Source organism: Dendrobium catenatum, unplaced genomic scaffold, assembly GCF_001605985.2.
Source record: "Dendrobium catenatum unplaced genomic scaffold, ASM160598v2 fragScaff_scaffold_847, whole genome shotgun sequence".
Lineage (NCBI taxonomy): Eukaryota > Viridiplantae > Streptophyta > Magnoliopsida > Asparagales > Orchidaceae > Dendrobium > Dendrobium catenatum.
Window position 1 is genome coordinate 4,579,888 of NW_021319309.1, and position 19,172 is coordinate 4,599,059.

Here is a 19,172-nt window from a genome sequence, read left to right on the forward strand (position 1 = left end):
ACTCTAGCCGGTCATTCCACCTCCCTCCACTTGTCTGCCCTTCCTATTCTTCCCCATGATGGGAGCAGACAGAGTTCCAGCTGGAGTTATCGTGCTGTCCAGAATTCCGAGATGTCTTCATCATTGAGTCCAGCCCAATACGTTGGCAAAACTGTTGTCCAAGGAACTGGACTGCTGTCTACTGATTTCTGCAGGCTTCCCATCACCGTATCCTTCATCCGGAAGACTCTAACTGCTGCCCACCTCTTCCCCAGCATTCAAATGACCTTGTTGGAGTGTGTAGCTCTCTTGTCTTTGGGTAAACTCAACACCCGACTCTCTATTTTCATTGTTGCATCCTTGATTGTGGTTCTAGTATAGTCATGAAGATTATGTTAATGCTCTTCCGCTAAAGCCTAGTAAATTATAGGGTTGTATGAGGGATCCTTCATCGTACTAATCTCATTGTTACTCTAGGAATTTCTCGTTGAAACTTTCCATATATGCAATGTTAGATTAATTGAATGTTTTATGATCTTAACTCCTATGCATGTAATTTGCCCTAAGCTGCAGCAGAGATTTGGCTGGATTTTGCTATAGTAAAAGTAGGATTTGAGCAGTAGATGTGATGCCCCAAGGATCTAACTTGGAAGAATCATTCATTTAATCGTTTAATAATCAACAACTAGAGCTATCTGTCATTCATCAGTAAATAACAGTACAACATATTCTATAATTTAAAAACATCAAAGTACACATTTTATATTTATTCCCAAAAATCATTTACAATACTCAGGATCTTCACAATTATCACGTATCCATCCTGTCCTGAGTACAAAAAGAATCACTATATCAAAAAAAAGAACAAAACCTGAAGAACCCTGATCAATCTCACACTCCTACTCCCTTGCCCTGACCTAAAATCATTAACCACATATAATGAGCTTAAAAGCCCAACAGGTCACCAACCTACAACTGAAATCAAAGCACGGTACAGAAGCAATATGCATGTCAATCAGTTAAATCATAGCAATCAATTACGCATTTTCATTGAGTCAATGCAGAAACAGAAATCAGTGCAAAAACAATAATATCCACAATCAACAGTAGTAAATTCTGTAAACAGCATAAAAGTCCATAAAGCAATAAACCAGTACGTATACCAGATCTCTACGGTAATCGTCGTATCTATAACCTCAGTCAAATCACTAAAGAATGCATTGTATCCATAATATCAGTATAATATAAAATCGTATATAACGTCAAATCAATACATCGATAATGACTGTTTAAATCAAATCAATGCAGTAAAATTGTATCGGAATGTATACATGCTATTCAGTTATTTTATATCACGTGCTCAGTATATCACATGCAATCCAGTTATTCTATATCACTTACTCAATGTATCACATGCATAAGGTCAATACAATGAATCAGTAGTACCAAATAGTATCAGTGTCTTTATCAGTATTAGTAACAATCCAGTGACAGAAATAGTAATGCAATAATAGTGAAATCGTACAGTAACAGTAAATCCGTACAGTAACGATAACTCCGTACAATAATAAGAACAATGCTTCAAAACATGCATTTCAGTACAATAGTCATACTAAACAAGTATAAGTAAAAGATATGGCTATTACGGTGCTTTTCAATCTTGTATCAGTATCCGTTGGCTCAATAATCAGAGTCGTCACTCTTTGCCCGTCGGCACAGTAATCATCTCCTTATAACTTCTAATCAGTATCACGTGAATCAGTTGAGGATAACATCAAACCATATTTAAAAGAAAGCTCGTCGGCCCACCATCCTGTACATGTCAATAAGTCTTCAACCAATGGTTCAACCAGTCTTTACTTGTCTTTACACACACAGCCGTATCACAGTAATATAACAATACTTTCAATCATGTAACTACATTCATTTTCATCTCATCAATGCATTATATCAAACAGACATAATTTAGCTTAATTTAGAGAACCCTTAAAATATCGTACAGTAGATAGAAGTCGTTATAAAATGCACAGTTTCAGAAAATTACCAAATTACTAGAGATCGTAAACAACATTTCAAAACTTTTTATTGTACTGTAGCACTATTTTTCAACATCAAAATAATTTTCTATTCGATAAAAACCCCGCAGATATCAAAATACCTGGTGAAAAATTGCCAGAAAATATTCGAAACGTGCAAAATCATATTCTCTATAACATATAAAAAATTACGTAGTGAAAGTTTCGTCAATACAAATATGAGCCTGTTTTTCGGTAACGGAAACACAAATCTGAGCAGAAAAAATACCAAAACACGAAATCTTCGAAATCAGAAATATGATATGGATTCCTTACTGCGAGATGAGCAATTCTTCCAACTGCGTCGACGGACGAAAATCACTCTGCGACCTCCGAAACCAATTTTTTTCCTTTTCTTCCTACTCTTTCTCTCTCATCTTTTCTCTCTTCAAAACGTGTCAAACAATCCTTAAATAGAGAAAAAGATATTTCGATCGTACGGACGATATTTTCGTTCATACCGGGACGATCTCCTCTGTTTTGCACTTATTCAGTTCGTACAGACGAAATCAGTTTGTACTGGATGAACCTGCACCAAAAATCTTGAATTTTGAAGGGTTACAGTAGATGTGGCAGCTGTGCAGGGGCATATGTCAGGTATGCAATGATTTGATTTTTTTTAATCTATTTAGGTCAACACAATTAATTACAGAATCATGTATAATCGCTCTAATATAATTCTTCCTAAATCAGCTAACAAAATATGGAAAGAGATCGACGCAATCCTGGTGAGCCTCCCACGGATACACATCCTAGCCGTGGGATCAAAATACCAAGGGATGATGTAGATCGGCACAATCTAGGTGAGCCTCCGGTGGATCCCTATCCTAGATGCGGGATCAAAATGCCAAGGGACAGTTGGGATTTAACAAAAAACATTTGCATGAAGAGAATTTTTTTATATAGCACAGTAAGCACACGCTTCTCACCTTCTTTAAGTCTTTAAAAACCATTTCATTTTGAGTACGAAGTGTCTTAAGCATTGCATTGTTCAGCTCATTAGCTAAACTAAGAGAGTGGAATTAATTTTGTTGTAAGGTGCATAAGATGTCATAAATTTTGCAGCTAAAAGATTACTATTTTGTTCCTGTAGATGGAGCAGAAAGGAAACAAAACTATGGGTTCTACTAGCGATGATTATTAAGGCTTTGTTTGGTATGGGTGTTATTGTGATTGTTTACTACAAATAGGGCTCTTTTCTTTTTTAGGATAGGAAATAAAAAGGGAGCAAAATTGGAGACATGTTACGTAGAATTGTATCTCAAATATTCTTCATTTCTTCAAAGAACAAATTGATCTTGTAGGATTCCCAAGCAAAAAGATATATATCCAATAAGCAGAAAAATACTTGTCCGGCAATAGGCATGCAATGAGATGATAAATTTGGATTATCATTTCTAGAGCAAGAACATTCGAGGTGTATTAATGAAAGAATTATACAACAATATAAAGAGGATGACAATACTTACTAAAATCCACTCTCTCTAGCTTTTCAACTCCACAAATCTCTCTCTAAAATAGAAACTCTCCCCTGCCTAGGCATAAACTATCCTTTCTATCTTGCTATATCCCCCAATCCTCCCATAAAATCCTTTTATATAGACAAAGATTGTTAGTTGCATTGAATATATATATATATATATTCATTATAAGGTATGAGGCCAACTACAACTGACAAATTTTCTACAAAAAATAATTATTATAAATACAAGGAGATGACATTGATTTCTTTGACAATTTGTGGACAATACGGGCGGGCTGGCACTATAAACACTTTGCAACAATCTTCTCGATCACACAGACACTTACTCTCGGGCTTCATGCCTAAACCTTTTCTTAATTCCTCACGATCGAGTTCGTCAATTCTTCTTGCCTTCAGTAGATTTCTCATGCTAGCACACCTATCTTCTTGTGATTCCTCTTGACAACATAGTAATCCTCTCGAAAGTCCCTTTTTCAACTTCAAAATCCTCTCAGCTTAACCTCCACACACCTTTTTGAGTCACTGGTCTCTTGATCATGTGGAACCCTCTTTAGAAGGCGATTCACTACTATGAATCAAGTTGTTAAAATAGGGAAGAGCCCGGCTCCTCTCTCCCATTTTACCAATTTGCTTTGGAGGATAACGACCCTTTCTTGGTGATTCAATAAAGCACTTTAATGCCATGATGTACTGTTATGAATTTTTTCTACAAAAGTGAATTTTCCTTTAGCTGATCCTCTCAGTTTATGTCATCAAAAGTAGGTAAGACTTTTCAACCTTGTCATCCAACGTAAAAGACTCGAATGACTCAGATTCTCCAAATTCATTATAGTAGATTTCCATATAGGCGAGCAGAGTCAATTAGTATGCATTGTCCCTAATCGTCTTTAGAATCATGAACAATGCATATCAAAGTCTTCCAACGATGTCCCTTAAATCTTTTCCTATTAATTAGGAGTCACAAAAATTTCCTTTATCAAACTTCTTCTCTACTCAACGTTAATCACATCAATGCTAGCAGCATTATTATGAGTTATCGAGTTGTATCATTCCGTCAGAGTAAACTTTCTTGATTCATACTAGAAAGTTGTACTCTTTAAGCTCTCGCAAGACCATCTTGGTTCTCAAGGCTAGCTATTGATTTTATCAAGAACTCTAAGCCGAAAGGACTATGAGGCATCAAATGGAGTTGGGACTTACAGAATTGTGTCACGAACATGAATGCAAACTAGAAATAAGAGATATTTTCACCCCAAGTTTGTTAGTATCATGAGTTGAAACCTCTAAGTAGGTGCATGACAATTTTGTTCACTGTCTCTGTTTGATTGTCAATTGATGGATGGAAAATTATGCTGCTCTTCAAAGTAGTATGCCCACAGTGACTTCTAAAAACTGTGAAGGAAGAGTCTCTATCAAAAAAGATTGAGGTCGATGGTCCAAAATTCTCCTAAACATTATTGAAAAAGAGACGTGTTGCTTCTTCACTCACCATGTTCTACTTGCATGCCATAAGCATTATCATCTTCCTGAACCTATCCACAACAACAACAAAATTAGTTATAACCACTATGGGTCGTCAACAGTCCTCCCGAAAGTCATGGAGATACTCTCTCATGACCAAGTTGACAAAGGAAGAGAGTATAGACTATAGAGTCCTTGATTCATGTTGGAAGTGTTTGAGGTGCAGTAGATAAAAAATTAGGCTGCAACTAGATATATTCTCAACCAATATAGTACCTCTCTAGGTTTCGAAGTGTCATCGTCACTTCATTATGTCTTACCATTTTGAAAGTGTATGTTTCAATTTACCAAATTACCATACTTAAGAGCATATTCACTATCGTATTTTGCTCTACTTTCCTGTACCGGATAACTAAGTTGAACTATTGTAAACATGTCATCTACTTCATGTGTCTTGTTGAGACTTTGTTTGAGTTAGGAGGTATTGAAGTGGTCCGTATGATGATGCGGACATCGGCACGAAGATCTGGCGCATCTATCACAGGAGGCGTCATAAATCAACGGCTCTAATTTAAGTTGTCATTTATGAATTATTTTCTGCATTTTAGTTTCTATTTTATGTTATTTTCTATTTTACCCCTAGATTAATTTATTTAAGTGTTGTGGCCCAAGGGGCATTTTTTTAATTTTCTATTTTCTCATGTTATGGCCTCGAGATCTTGTAGCACTTATCAATGAGGCCCTATCAATTAGTATTACACAGAAGAAATCCATTATAGAAACTAATACGATTAGATCAGCTCTTCATAGAAAAACTTGGGATTTTCGATCCCAGATAAGATCGGTTCAGGATCATGGGATCCGCCTATAAATAAGGGCCTTAAGCTATTGTAATGGAGGGCTGATTGATATGAAAAATTATTTTCCACACTTGTGTTCTTCTTGTGAGAGAGCGTTAGTGAGATTCCTATGAGAGGAATCGAAATCTTCACCAGCCGCAGGATGGGTCCGGGCTCGTGATTTGAGATCCCTTGGAGCGGGAAATCATATCACCCACCAACCTTGGAGATGGTCGGGTTCGTGGTTTTCTCGTTGTATTTTCGTCTTCACTCACCACCCTCCTTGTTCTTCTTCGTCACATCCAATTCATCCACCAAATTTCACCACTCTTCCCCCACAACAAGCTCCACTAAAATCCTCACCATAGCCGCCGGATCTCACCCCACCCGAAACCCCACCTTTCTCCCCCATGACAATAATCTCAATATCTTCATGGCTTTTCATAATTCACCCTACGAGAAAGTATAAAGGATTGATTCAAAGTTTGAAATTCAAATTTTGGATTTCAATTCTTTCCAAATTTGGAAAGTCTCATTTAGGAAAGTGTTATGCATGATTCAAATTTAAATTCAAAAGTTTGGATTTAGTCATAACCTTCCTAATATATTTTTCTTCTTTGGAAACTCCCCAAACCTTTCCCAAATCCCCTCCCTCTCTCTCTTCATGCCGCCGGCCACCATGTGGTTTTCCTCCCATTAATTCCCCACTGAAAGCATTAATGGCCTCTTAATTTGAAATCAATTTTCAAATTAATCTCCCCCTCCCCATTTCAATCAAAAATGAAATTAAATTTCAGATTTTTGAAATTTCCTAAATTCAAATCAAAAGAGCTTTAAATCAACTAAGTGGTAACGTCATTTAGAAAATAAATCAAGTCTCCTCACAGATTTTCTCTTCACTCTTAAGACTAAATTTCTGCTAGCCGAATTTTTTTTTTCTTTGCCATATCCATTCAATTGATTCTCCAACCTTTAATTGCTTCCTTAGGCTGAGAGTGGAAATGGAAATAAATTCCCTATTTCTCTCTTGTGTCCCGCCATCCTCCACGTTAATAGCTCCTTGATTCATGCAAACAGCCAGCACATTGGATTCACATTGGGATTTGTTTCCTAAGTCCAGAATCTGGCATTTAGGCAATAAAACCAAATCATCTCAAATCCCCTCATGCCTATTTCAGGAATTAAGAATTAAATTCCCATCGGTCTCCTTTCCTCTAGTTATTACCTGATAAAATATCTCTCAGGTTTTGAATAGAAAACCTGAAGCAATTATTTTTTTCCCTCTCCTCAGCATCTTGCCGCCCCTCCCTAGCCAGCTCCCTCTCTTAAATTCCCTTTCCTCCATTGGTTCTCTAGTGGATTGATTTCCTGATTTCCTACTACTTCACGCTCTTCTCCCCTCAACACCAAAACTGAGATTTCTTCTCAGATTTGTGAGATAAATCCAGATTTATTTCAGTTTTCGCAAGGAAAAATATCAGATTTTGGAGACGAGATCCTCTCCCAAGAAAATCGTCCTTTTCGTTCTACATCATATGAACTATGATCTCTATGCCAAGTGGTTAAAATCATCAGTGCTTCATTGATTCATAAAGTGATAGTAGTTCCCTCTCATATGTCCAAGTACTTTTTCAACTTGTAGAAACTCTGATTAGTATACTACAAATCTCCCTTCTTGCATTAAAACGCCAAGAGCATCTCCGAAAGCATCTGTCCTGACTTCGAATGATATATACAAATTCGGCAAGTTTAAAATAGACGCCTAGCTTATCCTCATTTTTAAAAGAAGATATTTGTCCATGTGTTTTCTATCATGAGAATATAGGGTTGGCTTTTGTTAGCAAAGGCAAAGGTGCCACAAATACAAAAATGTTACAAATAAACATTCTTGGTTACTAGTACACTCCCATGAAGCTCTGCACGACAGTCATATTTTGTGGTCGAGCACAATCCTTCGTAGCTCTTATTTTCTCAAAATCCTTCTTGCCACGAACTTCAAAGCGCAGATAGAGTAGGGTATTCTTCTTGAAGTTGCATTTCTCCAGGTTCAATAAGAGGTGGTTTCCTTTGAGAAGGTGCACATGCTTGATATATTCTGATAGGAATTTATCCTCCACACAACAAAAACAGCAAGACCAAGATAACACAGCAAAAATCAGTGTCAAAGATGATTATTTCAGCACAACAAATCAAGATACAAGTTGATCTACTATTCGAGATGTAGATCTGCTCTCCAAAAATACTAGGCGCCACTAAGAACAACTACAAAGAAAACTACAACAAACACACATAACATGATAAAATAAAACAACCCTATTAGCCCCATATAAACCTTATTGCTTAACTCCTTATTTTGAATTCAAATCAGTCCAAATCCCTTAATAAATATCACTTACATCTTTCCCAAAGAGCTCCCCCAAAGCCTCTTCTCCTATAGGTCAGTCCAAATCCTTTAATAAATGTCCCTTACATCTTTCCCAAAGAGCTCCCCCTTAAAGTCTCTTCTCCTATAGGTAATAAAGGAGGTCCTGGACCCCATAAGGGAGCTGAAAGGTTCTTTATCTGTTGAAAAGTTTATGGCCCCCACATTAATACTCCCCTCCTAAAAAGTCACCTTGTTCTCAAGATGGAAAGGAAAAAATTATTTCTGGATGGCACTATGAGCTCCCATGCCACCTCATACTCTAGTAAATCCTTCTACTTGATCAAAACCTCCCTGATCCCCTTGTCTCTTTGACGCACCCCTTTCACCTTTAGTGGTTCTAATATCACCTCAACATCCTTTGATAGTGCGGCCAGTTGTGTGGGTGAGGGTTTGTGGGCTCCAATGGCCCGCCTCAATTACGATACATGAAATATGGGATAGATGGAAGAGGTCGGTGGCAACCATAGACCTATGCTACTATGCCAATGCGCTCCACATGCTCTACCTCAGATGGACTATACACCAAAATGGTATCAAAGAAAATCAATACAAACTTGCGGAGGTAGGGTTGAAATACCTTGTTCATAAGCGATTGTAAGGTAGTTGGTGGGGCATTGGTAAGCCCACAAGGCATCATTAAAAACTCATAGTGACCTTCATGAGTCCTGAAAGCAATCTTGTGGATGCTAGCAGGAGGAATTCTAATATGGTGGTATCTTGATTTCATATCAATCTTGGAGAATATCACCGCTCCATATAACTCATCAATGATTGGTATAAGAAACTTATTCAATGTCGTTTTCTTATTCAGAGTCCGATAATCTACACAAAATCTCCAACTACCATCATTCTTCTTCACCAGTAACACAGTAATAGAGAAGGGACTAACACTAGGATGAATGATCTGGGCCTCTAGCATCTCCTTGATTAGTCTCTCAATTTCATCATTATGAACATGTGGGTATCAATAGAGTCGAACACTGAAAAGGGATACCTCCTCCTTCAAGATGATGGCATGCTTAGCTCCATTGGGGCAAGTAGGCCCCCGAGGCTACTGGAACACCTCCCTGAATTGTTGCATAAATGGTTGGACTATCTCTGGAACTTCCCCCTCTCTCTCTCTATGCTTCCCTCTCCCTCAAGGATCAAGAGATCCACCAAGAATCTCATCCATGTTCCTTGGATTGCCCTCACCATGGTCTTAAGAGAAACCCTGGTTTTGGACAGACTAGAATCCCTCCTGATCCTCACCTTCCTCTTCCATCATGAATTCCATAGTCAATGCTCTCTAGTCCACCTTGGTTTCCCCCAATGTCTACATTCACTTCATACCCAAAATTACATTTGTGCTCCCTAACTTCAAGAGAAGAAAAACCTCATTCACCTGGATCTCTTACAATGTCACCATCAACCCTAGGCAAATGCCTCTACTCTTCTCCATTTTCTCGATTCTCATTATCATCCCAAAGCAGCCCATGCCAACTAGCCTCAGCCCCAATCAATCAACAACTTAGTTGGAGATAAAGTTGTGGGTCGCCACACTGTCCACTAGAACTACCACTAATTCTCCTCATATTTGTCTCCTCACCTTCATGGTGTGATATGAGGTAAACCCCACCACTGAGTTTTGGGAGACCTCAATCACATCTAGGTGCAAATTCTCCTCCTCAACGACCACCTCCTCCTCATCCTAGACCATAAGTACCTGCAACGAACGATCCTTGCAGCTGTGGCCTGATGTAAACTTCTCATCACAACAAAAACACAATCCCCCACTTCTCCTGAACCTCTGCCTTAGTCAACCGCTTGAAATTTCCCCCTGGCCGTGCTCCCAATCCCTACTTCTCTCTAAATGGCACTTCTCTTTGAATGGGCACAGGTTGTATCTTTGGTGCCAAAAAAGTAATCGTTATTCGATATGAAGCTCCCAAACTGCTACCATTGCTGCTTTTCTCAAGTGAGTTTTTGCCCTACACAAACTAGGCTAGCTCCATAGCCTCCCCCAATCGTCGTGGCCTTAATAACCGAACCCTGATCTCTGGCTTGAGTCCCTTCATAAAATTCCCCTCCAAAACTGTCTCGGATAGTCTCACCAATCGGCTAGAAAGGTACTCAAACCTCTTCTGATAATCCATCATTGTCCATTCCTGAACCAGAGCAAAGAATTGCTCGTAGAAGTCTCATTCCCGATTGGTTCAGAAACATTGTAATAAACTAACTTTGAACTCCCTCCACGATCGGATTGGATCCCTTGTGTCTCTCTATTGAAACCAAGACAAGGCCTTCCCCTCCAAGCATAAAGTTTCCATCGTGAGTCTCTCCTCCTCCGTCAACCCATTCACTGCAAAGTATCTCTCCGCCCTATAGATCCACCCATGAGCATCTTCCCCCTGAAAAATGAGCATTTTCAGATTTCTCACACTTGAATCCCCTCTGCACAAACTTCCTTTTCCACCTCCGGCTCCTCCAATATAACGATTGTTATGATCTCTCCATTGTTCTCTCCCACTCCTCCTTATATAAATATCATCCTCCTCAAAATCAGCCCTCCTTATTTCTTCCTCCCAATTTCTCCTCAAGATATATCCTTCACCCATTTCCCTCCTAGTTATCAGTTCAAGAGGTGGCAAATTTTTTGTCGCTCAAGATTTCTACCTCTCGATCATTCCTCATTGTGTCGATATTGAGGATTCTCCCACTTCCTCGGACACTCGCCAATGCCCTTGCATCTAATGTTGTTGGTTGGGTGTGAAGCTCCAATATTTTCTTCATCATGTCCTCTAGATTAGAAAACATTCCTTCCATAAATGAAATCCTTTCCTCAACTTCATATTTGAATTGACCAACTTCTCCTTCAAGTTCTTCTTCCAAGGATCCACTTTCTTCGACGCCATAGGTCTTGAATCGTGCTCTGATACCAATTTGATAGGAATTTGTCCTCCACACAGCAAAAACAACAAGAACAAAATAAAACACAACAAAAATCAACGACAAAGATGTTTATTTCAGCACAAGAAATCAAGATACAAGTTGATCTACTATTCGAGAGTTAGATCGGCTCTCCACAAACCCTAGGCGCTACTAGGAATAACTCCAAAGAAAACTACAGCAAACACACATAACATGATAAAATAAATAACCCTATTAACCCTCATATAAACCTTCCTACTTCCCACATTTTGAATTCAAATCAGCCCAAATCCTTTAATAAATGCCCCTTACATCTTTCCCAAAGCGCTCCACCAAAGCCTCTTCTCCTATAGGTGATAAAGAGAGCAATTATTACGTCCGGTGAAATCCGAACGTATCCAAATATATACCGAGCAATACCGAGTTTTAGGTGACGTGGCGCGTGGTTATTGATCTCTGAAGGCATTCGGACACCGACATAATAATTGCTCTGATAAAGGAAATCCTGAGCCCCACATCATATTCCTCCCATGCCAAATTATAAATGAGGATGTTAACAAGGTAGCTGTTACTCTTCCATAAATGATCGCAAAATAACATTTGAATTGGCGGGAGAAGCCAACTACCGTTTACAATGGAGAGATGCTCACAATTCGTACGAGAAATTTATGTGAGGATATGATATTTTGAATAGCAATGTAATTATTAAGAAAGGCCTAGGCTCAACAAACAACAACAACAACATCAAGCCTTTGTCCCACTACGTGGGGTCGGCTACATGAATCCTTTTTTCACCATTGTGTCATGTTAAAAGTCAAATTCTCTTTTAAATCTAATAAAGAAAGATCATTTCTAATATTTTCTAACCAAGTCTTTTTAGGTCTACCTCTATCTTTCTTAACATAAAACAAATCTAAAACCTCAACTTTCCTAACCAGGTCATCGGAAGGTATCTGTTTAATGTGATCAAACTAGGGGTGTAAGTGAGCTGAGCCGGCTCGAACTCAACTCGTTAACGAGCTCGCGAGCCGACCTTATCGAGCTTCGAGCTCAAGCTCGAGCCTACAATCGAGCTCGAATGATAAACGAGCTCGAGTTCAAGCTCAACCCGACTCGACTCGAAAGCTTATAAGCTACTCGATATAATTATATATATATATATAAGCACGCATGTGTCTGTGCTTCCAAACGAGCTCGATCTCGATCACCGATCTCGAGCTCAGGCTTGATATTTTCTTCTAACAATCTTGATCTCGAGCCCACTATTATGATCCAAGGCTCGAGCTAACATAGTAAGGATTAACGATGCCAGGCTTATAAGGAATACGACTCGACTCGACTCATTTAACCCTAGACCAAAACCTCTAAGGGCGACTCTTCTCTTACTACTGAGCTACTCCAACTTTCATGTATCATTGTCCATTTCGTATCATCTCTAAGGGTAAAGCCACTCATCCACCTAAGCATCCTCATCTCTGCAATAGTTTACTTGTATTTGTTCTCTTTTAATGAGCCAACATTCGGCAACCATAAAGCATTGCAGGTCTCACACATCTTATAGAATTTTCTTAAGTTTGAGGGGACTTTTCTATCGCACAACAACCTGATGCATTCCTCACTTAACCATCCAACTGATTCTGTTTTATCATCTATAATTTCACCATCACTCTGACAATATGATCAGATTATATAAAAGTTACTCTTATTAATGACTAGATCGTCAAAGTCACAATCCCCTCACTAGGTCTATGACTACTTAGAATATTATCACTCACATATTATTCATTTAAGATCTAAGCCTCAAGGAAAACATTGACTTAGGTTGACTCTCAACTAGTTACCTTCACTCCCTGTCTTAGTCTTATCAACAAGAAGAATATCATCAGCAAAAAATCTATTAACAAGTACATCCTCTTTTATAATGTCTAACTGAGAACGTCCATGACTAAAGCAAAAAAAGATATGGGCTTAAAGCTGATCCTTGATGTAATCCAACCGAAATAGGAAAATATTTGGTCAAACCACCTTATGTTTGAACACAAGTAATAGCTCCTGCATACATATCTTTAATGATTTAAATATAAGCATTATTAACTCCTTTCTTTTTGAAGAACTCTCCATAGAACTTTTCTTGAAACTTTATCATGCTTTCTCTAAATCAATAAATATCATATGTAAATCCTCCTTATTCTCTCTATATTTCTCCATCAAATCTCTCAATAAATATACGGCTTTCATGGTAGACCTACCCGGCATGAATCTAAATTTAATTTGAGAAACATTAGCATCACGTCATAACCTACACTCTATAACTCGCTCCCATAGTTTTAAAGTATGACACATTAACTTAATTCCTCTATAATTCACACACTTCTGTGCGTCACCTTTATTTTTAAAAATAAAAATTAACATACTCATTCTCCACTCATCTGGCATCTTTCTAATCTTCAAAACAGTATTAAAAAATTTAGTAAGCCAAGAAATTCCTTCATCTCCTAAGCATTTCCACATCGAAGTACATACAAGAGTAACCTAGATTGAACTATTGGAATATCATCAGGTCCAACAGCTTTTTCGCACTTCATTTTCTTCAAAGCCTCTCTAACTTGAATTTTACTAATACGTCGATAAAAACAAAAATCATTATTTTCATTTACGTTGCTAAAGTCATTAAAGTCAATCGTATTTTCACATTCTTCATTAAAAAAGTTTAGAAAAATATTTCATCCACATTTATTGAATATCATATTCTAAAAAAAGTAATTTTTGATCTTTATCCTTAATACACTTCACTTGAACTAAATCCTTACTACTCCTATCTTTTTGTTTGGTTAACTTATACATATATATTTCTCTCTCCTTAGTATCTAATCTATTATATAAATCATTAAAAGCTAAGCATTTTGCATCGCAAATAGCTTTCTTAGATTTCTTACGAACATCTTTATAGTTTTTCCAATTATCAGAATTTTTACATCTAAACAAATTTTTATAACAAATCTTCTTATTTTTTATCTTTTCTTTCATATTTGGATTCTACCTCCAACTATTTTTACTATTAGGATTTTTCCCTTCGAAACTCCAAGCACAATTATTACAATATTCTTAATATCAATAGCCACTTTTTCTCATATAACATTAACATCCTCGTGCACAGACAAAATCTTAAGATCTAAAATCTTAATCTCAAAAATATTTTTGTTAATATTCTTTAAATTACCCCATCTAATCCTAGAATATCGTTTACTTTATTTTTTATTTTCTGCCACATTATCTTAAAGTCCAAAACTAATAATCGATCTTGGGTACATAAATTTTCATTTGGAATAACTTTACAATCTAAACAATCTAATTTTCTTATAAGAAAATAATCAATCTGCATTTTATTATATCCATTTTTATAAGTGATAAAATGCGCATCTCTTTTCTTAAATAAAGTAATAGCTATTAAAAAAATCATAAGCTAAAGAAAAATCTAATATGGTCTTATCATTTTTATTTGTTGTTCCAAACTCATGAACATCATGAATGCTTTTAAAAGCATCTACCTCTCTAACAACATTTTCATTTAAATCTCCTCCAATAAAAACTCTTTCTTCAAGATGTATTTTTATATTAATTTTTTTAAGTCATTCCAAAATTTTAATTTTGAACACATATTCAAAACTACTTGAGAAATATAAACACTTATAATATTAATAATCTTAATATTAACAATAATCTTTAAAGCTATAATTCTATCTTCAATTCTAAACGTTACCACCAAAATGTAAACCACAGTAGTAAAACCAGTTAATGCAAGCTTTTTTCTACAATTACATTCCTAAGGCATCAGATCAAAGTTTATGCAGACGTGATGCAAGAACAAAGTTTATGCAAACGCAAAGCAAGATTGAAATGCAAAAATGTAAGATAAATACAAATTTGCTTTTCTGAAAGCAAAAGCAAGTTAAACACAAAATTCAAACATTAAGGCATCTTCTTCCTCATGGATGTCTCATAATAATCATGCTGTCTCTATGTCATAGAGTTCGTTTTTTAGGATTAGTTTGTTTCAGGAATGCCCAAGTATTGGGTTCAATCCCATATCAAGTAGTTAGAAAATATGTTAGAGTTGAAATACCAAATGATTAGGCCTCGCTAATTAAATTAAACTTTTACATTAAAATTTTTTTAACTTGTGTATTTAGCACAGCTCAGCAGCTCAAGCTCCCCTTTAATTTTACTCTCCTGCCAAATAATATTAGAGTTGACAGTTCAACTGGAATCATGTGGTTCAAGTGGTTTGTGACTCCCATCAGTCATGGACGGCTTCTTCCATCGTCAAGCAATGTCCAAAAGTAATGTCACGACACTGTCTACTGGCCTCTTGGTGCATGATACTTAATAATGTTGAAAATATTTCACTCAAGAGAGAGTAATGTGAAAGTGAAGAGCTCTCATGTGGGAGATTGTTTAGGCGCATGAAGGCATTAGATTTAGTCCTACATCTGATAGTAGATAAAATTGTTAATATTGAAATACCAAGTTGTCAGCCCTCACCCATAAATTTGATCATTAATGTATCCAGACAAAATTTGATTATCTTTTGGTTCCACACTCTTCGTGAGTAGATCTTAGTTTTTAGATGTGAGTTCCATTGGCCTACGTTTTCTGATGTGAGTTCCATTGGCTATATTTTTTAAATATGAGTTTCAGTGACATCTTTATTTTTTGTGTGAATTCAATAATTGTAAACTCAATTTATTTTTTTATTTGCTTGCAATGTGTTTCAAACCCAAACTAATAGAAGTTCCATGGAAAACCCTTTTAATTTCCTTTTTGCAATAAGAAATCATCATTAATTAATTTCATTTCTTACTTTATGAAATATGCTTCAAAAACAAAACTCCACTTCCATCCACAGTTCCTCAAATAAATGCTTGAATTCTATAACACTATAACTAATCATTTTTAGCCATTCATCTGAAAACAGCTTGGTTCTTTAAAGTTTCACGCTATATTAATCCCTTGGATATTATCAATTCTTCTCGCTAACATGTTCAAAGATTCCTCTACCAAGAATAGCCAGCAAATTTGCAGTAGCTAGGTTAACCTTCATAAAACTACTGCTTTTCATCTATCAATAAAGAGGGGTGGTCTCGCAAAACAAGTTTCCTAAGGAAAGGAAAACTTCGTAGGTGTCTAGCATAGATTAAATCATCTGTCATTTATTTTTATAGACAAGAAAGCAGTTTTCACTAATGCAAGAAAAAGTGTTCAAATACATCATAAGAAGAGCCAATTCAACAAATTGATTTGCACGAAGCTCACTATTCATCCAAGGGAAATAAATTTCGTAGTGAAAAAGAATCTTACCAGGTTCTGGTAACGATGGAACTGCTGGGTGCACCTTTCTCGCCTCCAGGCATCCAAATCGAAGACATTCACGCCAAAATTCCATGCGCACGCCCTCGGGCTGAACCTCTCCCTCACCACCGGGTGTGAGAAATTCATATACCTCGAATACCTCCTGAACCCACCGAAACACATCTCCACAGCACCGTTCACCTTTCCATCGAGATCCATCATCCATAGCCCCGACAGATCCTTCTGCACCACGACATCGTCCTCCAGATAGATTACCCTCTTCAGCTTGGGAAACATCTCCGGCAAATAGAATCTCAAATAATCCAGAAGCACCAAATCACGTCGGCCGCCCTCGATCTGCCGCACCACTGGCGAGTAACTCGCGTTCAGAAACCCAAACACCGATGCCGATCTAACATCAACCTTCGCGCCACCTGCCGGCGGCCGGCGAGTAAACCATACCTGCATCGCTGCCGCGTACATCGGATCTGTGACCACATGGAACACGTGCCGGCGAGGTTCCGCCGCGTTCTTGACAACAGAATTGACGACGACGGAGACGGCGATTATGTTGTCGGAGAAGATGGCGTAGTGATAGAGATCCGAATCAAATAGATCCGGGGGGTTTAGAGGGCGATAGTCCTGCGGGTGGGCAATTCGCTCCTCCATAAGACGCATGGCAAGGCAATGGAGGCTCTTCGGCGTGGATCCCGCAGCAATGCGGCTCGATAGCGCCCCGAGCTTCCGGGCGCGGTGGAGCTGCTCACCGACAGCAAAAATAGTGTCGCGGAGCTTCTGTATCTTCAGTTGGGTATCGAAGGGTTCCTTGTACTCGGAGATGAGCTGTCGAGCAAGCTTAATCCGGTCCTTGGCCTCCTTTTCCACCGGACGAATGTTGTCCTCGTCGGCTAGAGAGTCAGAGTCGAGGCGGGAGGCGAGATTGGAGAATCCGGTTGCCATGTCCTCGAAGAGGCGCAATTGACGGGAGTTTTCAAGCTTCAAGCGGCGGGCGTAAGCGGCGTACGCATGGACAAGCGCGAGGTGATCCGCTGCTTGTCGGTATATGAGATCAAGGCGAGTTTGGAGGGGATCGGAATTGAGGGCCAAAAAAGTTCGGCGGATCCCAGCGGCAGCGGCCTCGCCAGAGATAGCGCTTCCATCACTGGAACTTGGGGATGATGAAACCGGAGACGTGGAGGAGGAAAGAATGACGCTGAGGGAGGCGATGAAAAGGAGAGTGAAAACGAAGGATACAAAGACCTTGTAGGAGAAGAAAGTACCGAGACCGCCCATCGGACGGATGGGTCTGCCGCCGGCCATTCTACCAAACTTAGGGACCGCTTACTAGAGTTGCTTCCATGCGTCCAACTCGTTCTAGCTCGCTAGCTCGCTCGTCGGTGACGACGACAAAGTGAACTTCCGCAGTAAGGACATAAAGGTGATAAGGAAAAACTATTGAGTCCGAACGTAGCTCCTTTTTTATAGAGAAAATTAGGGGCGAACCCAATTTTCATTAATAATAATGAAAAAAATATTACAGAAATTCAAGATACGTAAGAAAAGCACAAAAAAAAATTTAAAAGAAAAAACTAAAAATAACCTAAAAAAGAACTTGACTTAAAGAAGTCAAGAAACACAACTCCCCTTGGCCTAATGGTTGAAAGCTTAGGCTTACAACTAAGAGGTCCAAGGTTCGAGTCCATGTGTATGCGTTGTGTGTGTGAGTTTGCCTTAAATGACCTAATATCCCAAAAAAAAAAAAAGAAGTCAAGAAAAATAAATAAAAGACAAACAAACAGCCTTTCAAAATAATACAAAGACATAAAGATCAAAAATACAATACAAATACATAATTCTTAATATTATTAGACACATTTAAGTCCGAAATGAAATCTAAAACTTGAAAAAAAAATTAGGCCTTTAAAAAATTGATTTAAACAAGGAATGAGCAAAGATAAAATAGAAAAATTAAAATCACATTCAAAAAATAAGTGATTATGAGTCTCCGCAAAAGAATCACAAAAAACACAATATCAGTAATTTCTAGCCTATTTAATAAGGTCATCCAAGCATAACAAGAATACTTCAAAGTATAACGTTTATGCCAAATAAAATTTTACCGATTAAACATAGCATGCCCTGCATAAAAATCTAAATGAAAAAAATTAAACTAAGGAAGAAACACCCCATTCCACTCAATGACTCAATACAAGAAATTGAAGAACCTTTATACTAATGAAAGTAGAATTAAAGGAAGACAAATACAAAAAGAAATTAGGTAAAGACTAATTGCCACCCGAAATGACATCCTTCATCAGAATAGTATGCCAATAAGAATGAATATTAGGAATTGATTCATGAAGAGACTGGCCATATACTAAGGATCCCAACAAAATGAAAGAAAACTATCGACATTAGTAATAAAAATAATTTTTTCCTTTAAATTCTCAGCCAATTTACAAAGATTTTTCCAGAATATTGAGGCCTAAGAAGAGAGCGGCTTCCATAAAGAGATATATTTTTCTTTCACCCAGAAAGCAAATAAACCATTTCTATTTAAGATTATCCAAATAATAGAATAATTAAAAGCATGATAAAGAGCATTGAGGTCAGGTTTACCTAAACCCCCAAAATACTTGGGCTTACAAACA

General features: G+C 37.7%; 1 protein-coding gene across 1 annotated transcript in view; it reads right to left on the reverse strand.

Moving 5' to 3' along the window:
• The window catches only part of LOC110107856 (probable galacturonosyltransferase 9), a 30,993-nt gene extending 13,017 nt beyond the window's left edge, over window positions 1-17,976 (reverse strand). Inside the window, exon 1 of the mRNA XM_020838284.2 lies at window positions 16,531-17,976. Within this exon, the coding sequence (XP_020693943.1) occupies window positions 16,531-17,841 (1,311 nt within the window). The 5' untranslated portion in view covers window positions 17,842-17,976. The remainder of the gene's footprint in view (window positions 1-16,530) is intronic.
• Window positions 17,977-19,172: the final 1,196 nt, after the last annotated feature.